This window comes from Pteropus alecto, unplaced genomic scaffold (assembly GCF_000325575.1).
Source record: "Pteropus alecto unplaced genomic scaffold, ASM32557v1 scaffold24, whole genome shotgun sequence".
Classification (NCBI taxonomy): domain Eukaryota; kingdom Metazoa; phylum Chordata; class Mammalia; order Chiroptera; family Pteropodidae; genus Pteropus; species Pteropus alecto.
Window position 1 is genome coordinate 4,660,923 of NW_006439192.1, and position 8,065 is coordinate 4,668,987.

General features: G+C 47.4%; 1 protein-coding gene across 1 annotated transcript in view; it reads right to left on the minus strand.

The window, feature by feature from the left end:
- The window catches only part of EIF4EBP1 (eukaryotic translation initiation factor 4E binding protein 1), a 19,008-nt gene extending 14,587 nt beyond the window's left edge, over positions 1–4,421 (minus strand). The window contains exon 1 of the mRNA XM_006916310.3: positions 4,189–4,421. Coding sequence (XP_006916372.1) covers positions 4,189–4,333 — 145 coding nt within the window. The 5' untranslated portion in view covers positions 4,334–4,421. The remainder of the gene's footprint in view (positions 1–4,188) is intronic.
- Positions 4,422–8,065: the final 3,644 nt, after the last annotated feature.

Consider the following 8,065-nt stretch of genomic DNA (forward strand, 5'->3'; position numbering starts at 1 on the left):
ACCCTGTGAATACTTTCATTCCAGGATTCTTTTCAACCCTTCATCTTCTAAACATCATGCATCATAGGCAGCACTCAAGTGCAGCAATATAAAGATTAAGACTGCTCTGAAAGAACTTCCTGGCTAACCTAGGGAACAAACATGTAAACAGATACACGTGATTCGTGTGTTGCAAATCATAATGGAGGAAGAACGCTAGCAAGGATCTCAGTAAGACCAGAAAGTAACAGGTTTTTCATTTGTTTGCACACAAGACTCTAAGTGTACAAATGAACAATTTTCACTAAAAACTTTTACCTTGAGAAGCAATCCTTTTTTCAATATCGCTGCCCTATCCTAACTCCTTTTATGGAATGACATGAAATAAAGTCCCATATAAGAAAATGCCTCACTACGAACAGGTAAATACTGTACCACCCTGTTTGCCCTTTCACCAAATTTGGTAATAAAAAACTTTTTTGGGTTGTCAGGAAAAAAAAGAATCAAACTTCTCTTTCAATTAATAAGGCCCTGCCACCTTTGAGGATATTGAAAAAAATGTGTAAGCCTCATTTACACATTGAGTGCAATGTGAATGCAATTAAAATCTAACAGCTATGTCTGCATTGTTAGAATGTGAAGCCTACCAGGGTGACTATTCAGAATGGGCAATTCTCACTTGAGTTTCACACAAGTTCTACTAGTTATGGGGGTGGGGGAGGTCTGTTTAATTGCTTCACTCTATAGATATAACTTTGATGCTTATAATTTTATTTCAGGCGTGTCTTCATCTTCCTCAATTAGCAATCCAAGCTATTGACTTCCAATTTGGGATGTGGCGAATGCTCTAAACACAGAGGTTCGTGAGCATTGGAAGGAGTTTGGGTGCTCTATATCAAGGCTCCCGTCAAAGTCTTTAATGAGGAATTCCATAGTGTTCTAAATGCTTTACAAGGAAGCTCAGGTCAGTATGAAAAGAAGCCCATTATATTTTGCTCAATACCTTAATGTCCAAGTCCTTTTAACCTGCCTTTAATAATGAGACGTAGTCTCCCCTCTGTGACTCTGTGACTAAGGCCTCGGGATACTAGCTGTTCTCTAGCTTCAGTGCCCAGTGACCACCCCCCCTTCCCGGCACTGTCTGTTCCATAGCCAAACACTTGGAAGCTGCTCCAAGGTAAGCTTCCTGGGCACAGACTTTGTTTGTCTAACTAAACAAGGTGCCATTAACACCTGTAGCTTTACCTGCTTACCTCTGATTAACCTTATCCAGGTACAGAGCTTAGGTATGACTCCCACCCAAACAACCCTTATAGGCTTTGGGGTCAAACATCCAGCAGGGAGGTGGGTGGGAGTGGTGTGAAGCAGAAGGTTTCTGACCCATTCAAAGGATCTGCTGGTTTATGGTTACACTGGAGATTTTCAATACTTTCAAATATTAATAAACAACACTCTTTTCAGCAAATTTCTCTTAAGGTGTCCAAATATCTAACTTCAAATCAGTGGCTCAGCCTGTGGGAAAGTAATGACCATGGAAAGTAAACTGGAGTCATAAATAGAGATGGCTCAAATCAACTGCTGCTCTTTTTCCTCCGAAGACAAACATTGCAAGGCCATTCCCAGCAAGAGTGACTGGAGAATACTTACTTCGATAGCTTCTGACACCTTCTGCAAATACGTGAGTGCAGGCATCAGTGCAGACTCTCTGTCTAGACCCTGGTTTAGAGACTGATGCCAAACCTAGCTTCAAGAGAAGCATCATTTTGCCAGACCCCCAAAGGTCTGAAAAGGTGAGGGAAGTCACATTCCACTAATTCTGAGTCCGCTCTTATCCACAGTGGACACATTCTAAGACCCCTGGTAGACGCCTGAAACCTTGGATAGTATCGAACCCTAAGTGACTAATAGGTGCACGGTGTATACAGTGTGGATATGCCAGACACAGGAATGATTCACTGCCCAGGTAGGACAGAGTAGGATGGCACAAGATTTTAGCACGTTAACTCAGAACGGTGTGCAATTTAAAATTTATGAATTGTTTATTTCTGGAATTTTCCATTTAATGTTTTCAGACCGTGGGTAACTGAAACCAAGGAACACAAAACCATAGATAAGAGGGGGACTACTGTGCTCAAAGTGTGGTATTTAGACCAATCACTGGAGCTAGTTAGAAATGCAGCATCTCAGGCTCTATCCCATAACCTACAGAATCAGAATCTACGTTTAAACAAGGTCCCCAGGTAATTCATATGCGCATTGAAGACTGCGAAACAGCATTCTAGAACAAAGCAAAAAGGTGCTAGAATGCCCTTTTTTTATTAGGTCAAGCTATTTTGCCATGGTAAATTGGGTTTTGGAGGAAGATTTCATACCTTGGCTAAGGCAGGCCAGGTTTGCTAACTGAGGTAGAGGCAAACCAGGATTCTCTGGTTACGGACTGTGAGCTGTGCCTGCCCCATTGGACACGCCAGACAAGAAAGACTCGGCTTTAGACTCTGGGCGCTGCTAGCTTTCTTCCAGGTGGCCTCAGAAACTAAGTTACACTCTGATGCAGAAGTCCTTTCCTCTTTCTCCCAATTAAAGACCTTCAAAGAGAGGTGCATTTGCTGTGGTCAGCCAAAAATCACCCCTTTCCCAGTCCAAAGTGAGAAGTGGAGTTCCCTGTAAATAAATAGTCTCACAGGGTATTGCTTCCAATTTGATGTGTCCCCATCTAGCAATGAAATGTGTAAATGAGGGCTTCCTGAGCTTTCAGTGCCCACTCTGAACAGATCAAGCAGAGATTCACACCTTCACTTGAAGGAACCCCCAAATTGTCAGGAAAGGTCCTGGTGGACACATCACGACACAGAAAAAACAGAACAGCATGGACTAAAGGCCAGCCAGTAAAGAGAATTTGAGTCAAGAGTGGCAAGAAGAGTCACTAGGAACTTTTCCTCGGGTCATTTTTAAAAGAAGAGAGGGCAGTTCTCTCTATGCATTGCTGCTATTTCTTGTTCAGCTTGGGAAAACATTGTGTCATTGGACAATGGACACGTGCGTTTAAGTTTTGGGGCCTCAGTGCCACGTTCTGTAGAGTAAGGTTGCATGGCTGGATAAGAACATTTAAGATCCCTAATAATTCTAACTTTGTATGTTTTGGAATAAACACTCGAAGTCCTCGGATCTGGCTGTGCTCGCCGGTGGTGGAACAGCTGCCTAAGAAAATAAGCATGTGGCCCCCGATGCTGGCAGGAGATGAGGCTGCGCCCCGCCCGCACCCGTGTCTCAGTGTAGCGCCAGGATTTGCGGCTGGTTTCCAGAAGGTTGGACAGGAGCGGTGGAGGAGGGTGTCGGGGAGGGAAGAAGGGCAAAATGGGGTGAGAGCAGTGCGATGATGGGAGGGAAATGGTGCGCCACGAGGAGGATTTCATTATGCAAACACGCGGGCAGGTTTCATCAGCGCCTGTACTCCAGGGCTCCCGGGCTGGGAGGGAATGCCTGGCTCTCGAGGGCAGCCCAAGGCTGGCCCCCACCCGTGCCAGCTCAGCTTCCTCTTCCTCATCCACTTTCAGGGAGGTCACACGGTCCTCCCTCCCCCCGGACAGAAGAACGTGTTTTTCTGCACAGCTCTGCCCGCCGCCCCCCGTCCATCTGCGGAGATCCCACACGCGTAAATGGGCAATCTGCCACAGGTGCCGGCGAGGCGCTGCTGGAGCAGGCGAGCACCCTCAGTCCAAAACCTCCGTCAGAGGGTGCCTGACCCACGCCAAACTGGGGGTATTTCGGGAAGGAAAAAGAACTCTGCAAGAGTCATTTATTCCAACAGAGAATGCCCGTCCCATCCCCCCAAAAAGCACAAGCCAGGTCTTGATCGTGGGCCACCCATACCCCACCATATTACGCCTCAGAAGTGCCCAACACCCACAAGGGGCAGCACGTCTCGGCATGTGCCAGTCCTGGAAGCGTTGTCTGTTTGGGTGGTAGTGGGGCATTCAGCTGTCTCTCCCAGAAGGAGAAAACTAATGGGGCAGTTTGCAACGCGGGCGCTGGAGGACGCACCCAGAGGGCAGGGCGGCCACGAGCTCGGTATTCGTGACTCTCGCTGCCTTCCTGATGTCCATTACCCGTTCTTCCCAGTCACCGTCCAATGGGCAGTTGCCGAACCCCTTGCTCTGCCTAGTCCGTCCTCCCACCGCCCGCACTCGGAGCCCCCGAGCCAATGCCTACCTCCCGGGGTGGTGCTGAAGAGCGTGCCGCCGGGGGTGGTACTGTAGTCCCCGGGCGGCAGCTGCACGCCGTCGCTTAGGACCACCCGGCGAGTGGCCGGGATGGCCCGGCTTGGGGTCTGGCTGCAGCTGCTGCCTCCGGACATGGTATCTCGCGCGCAGCACAAGCAGCTGGAGCGTAGTCCTCCCGCCCCTCCAGCCTCGCTGCGCCTCGCTCCACCTCGCTCCGGCCGGCCCCGCCCAAGACCATCCCTTCCGCCTCTTCCTCTAGACACCCCCTGGGATTTGTAGTTCCAGCCGTGCCACCGCCCAACCGCCTCCGCGCGGCCGCCTGCACGTGGGACCTCCCGCATCCCTGGATGGAAGGCCCTCTGCCGACAGTCTCCTGCGCGTGGGTGCCAGCACCGTCCCCGTTTTGCCTGCCCCTTTCGCGCCCCAGTTCCTCCGGGCCACGCTGGCGGGGAGGCGGGGGCGGCGGGGGTTGTAGGGGACGGGTCGGGACGCTTGCCTAGGTTAATGCTTCTCTGGGTCGGGGGCTAGTCTTCCCGGGAGTCCTAGCGGACCCGGCCACTCTGGGAAGGCCTGCATTAGAACATCAGGCTGGATATTCCCCCTCGACCCGCCTTGAACCTCAGATGAGAAAGTGGAGATTGACTGATCATTCACCCCTCATTGGGTTTATTGTGCATTCGCGACGTGGCAGATGTTAAAGAAATGTCCAAGAGTACTCGGTCCACGGCTTCGGAGAGGATGTGGAAGGACACGTGAACAAACCACCTAGCTGGGTGATAGGGCTAAACCTAGAGCGAGGTGGAGCTTGGGATGAGGGGAGGACAGAGAGTTGATCAAAGAAGTTTCCTTGTACTTCTTTGAGTTGGGCCCGATGCCCCGCAGGCTGCCTGACATTTAGTAGGCACTCATTGAGTGGATGAAGGAATGACTCTTCAAGGAGATCCCTAAGTGGAGAGGAAAAAATGCAAGGAGGATGGAAACGCTTGCTGGGTGAAAGAACAGTTTCTGTCATTGTGGCCACATCCTGGAAAGGGAGAAGAGAGGAGAGACAGTTTAAAAGGAAAACTGGGGGAGATTGTGAAAAGTCTTTTAAATCATGCCAGGGTGTTCAGACTGTCCTACAAGGGCAGGAGGTTTCAGAGATCTTTTAAGCTGGGGAGTGACATGATTAGTGTTGTTTTTTTTAGAAAGATAACTGATGGCGGTGGAGTTTGAGAAGGGATCGCAAGAGGGTGAGGCCTGAGGTAGGTCATTCCTGAGCTAAACTGTCTAGTAAGGTAGCCTCTGGCCACACATGCCTGTGAAGCACTTGAAATATTGCTAGTCCACATTCAGAAGTGTAAAATACACACTAGATTTCAATGACTTTATATGAAAAAATAATGTAAAATATCTTAATAATTTGTTTTATATTGATTACATATTGACATATTTTGAATATATTAAGTGAAATTTATTATTAAAATGAATTTCACCTGTTTGTAATTTTTTTTTTTTAGTGGAGCTGTAAGAAATATGTATTTATGGCTCACAATATATATTTTGTATAGTGCTGCTCTAGAATGAGGCACTATGAAAGAAATCCTAAAGTTCTCAAAACCTTCCTCATGGAAAACTTTGGAATCATCAAATTTTAGCCCTGGCCAGGTACCTTATAGGTTATCCAGGACAATATTTACCTCCATCTTATTTAAAAAAAATAAAAACAAAAGCAAAACCCTGAAGCCCAGAAAAGAGCAGGGGTTTTTCCAAGAACACATAGCAGTGAAATGGCTGAGGCAGGACTAGGACTCGCACCTAGGACCCATCTCCCTTCCAGGCCAACTCTTTTCTCACCACATTAGAAAATAAAGCAGCCCATCCTCCTCCCTTGAGAGGAACCGTTTTGAAAGGGAGTTTGCTCTGGTGTCTTATCAGAGAAAGGAAGAGGCCTGCTTAGAAAGCTTGACACTCTCAATGACTTCTGCACGCAGAACTGTAGAGAGCTGATGAGGGGAGTCTAAGGGCTGGAGTGGAGCCAGAAGAGTGGAGGCTGATGATACCTGGGGACCCTTGTGGATATAGAAGCAGCACTAGCCTGGGCTGAGGGCTATGAGTTCTAGCCCTGGAGCTGCCAGCAAACAGTTGTTCAGTTTTGGACAAGTTCCTTTCTCCTTCTGGGACTCAGTTTCATCATCTGTCAGATAAGGGGGGTGGTTTGGAAGATCTCTGAGAACCTTCAGCAGTGACAGTTTATGTCTTTGACAAACATTGCTGAATTCTGTTTCCTGCCCAATTATTTCACCTATGGTGATTTCTACCACTTTGCAGAGCAGGGACTCATTCATACCAAATCTTATAATCAGTATTAGCTCCTGTAGGGGAGGGATATGATGAGAGTTGTCTTTTAGAAAGATAACTGGTAGCACGTGGCATGTGTTTCATCACTCTCACCCTTGACAGCACTTAGTTTAGAGAGGCTATTGGTAATACTTTTGGGTGCTCAGCTGCCCAAAGCCAGACTTGGTTATTTCTGTCTTTCCCTTTGAGGCTCTTTTAAATCTATTAGCTTATGACTGTTCTAGCACTTCTAGCTTTCAAAAGAAAGAAAGCAGAATGTCCAAGGAATGTTTTCTAGAAGAAAGATGAGGAGGGGAACACAGAGTGGAGAACAGTTTCCATCACATCTTACTCTACTTAACCTTTAGGGAGGGAGGGACAAGGAACTGATTTTATAATTTTAAATGGAATTTCTCTGGGTAGCCAACCAAGCAGACAGGCCCAGTCCTTTTTATTATGAAATGCTTTGTGAGGTTAACAAAAAATATCAGTGGAAACTAAGAACAGTCCTAAGCAGGCACTGGCCCTCCCTGGTGTTTGTCTCAACACAGCTCTGCTGAACTAGACCAGTGTGGGAAAAGAGTGCCAAGAGAGGGTCCCCAGGAGTGGCTGCTTGGTGAGGAAGTAAGAGGAGCCACAAGAGTAAGAATGCTTCCAGATTCACTGAGTCATACTTCAGTAGAGGCTGACTTCCAAAGCCCCTCAGGCTAGGGAGGAATAGAGGGGTAGGGGAGATAGTGGGAGAGAAGTGATCTGGTGTGTTTGTTTGAATCCTTTCTTAATGTTATTTGATGCTGAAAATATCCCCCCTTCAATACTGGGAGTCCTTTACATTAGCTAGCACGTCCTGTCGCCATGGCCCTAGTGGACTTTGGAGGCTCCTGTACTTTCCCGTATGATAAGGGATCCTGGGCTCTTCTTCTATACTTCCTGCCCCAGATACAGAGTTTGCCTTTCTTCTGGAGCTCTGGTTTTCATTTCAAATAGATTCACAGAATCACTTCATGAGGTCGTGCTCTCCTTCACTGACAGGCATACAGGCCTGGTCTTTCTGGTAGGAAATGTTTTTTGAGAGTAATCGACATAGTTGGAATGAAGACTAGCCCCAAGCAGGCCTGGAGGGGCCTGGTGGACTTGGTGAGTGGTTTCATGGTCCTTATCCATCTTGACCTGGTTAACAAGTTTGTCTCCTTACACACTCTCTCTCTCTCTCTCTGCTATTTTGTCTTTTTGGATAGCTCTGCTTGCAAACTCAAGCCGTTGACTAATAAATACCTTCATGCTTCAGCCCCATGGTGTTCATCAGCGGTGACACCATGATTCTCAGTTCTACTTTGCCTCCCATAAACTCAAAGGCAAGGCTATTTCTCACAGTACGAGCTATTTCTTTTCAACCATAGTTTGCTATTCTCTAGTCAATGGAGAATCTGCCTGTTTCCTTAACATGTCTTTTCTAAATGATTGAATCTTGATCTGGGACAGAAGCCTTTATTGTACAAAAACGCCATCTTGTACAGACGTCTGTAAAGATCATGTGGCCATGACCA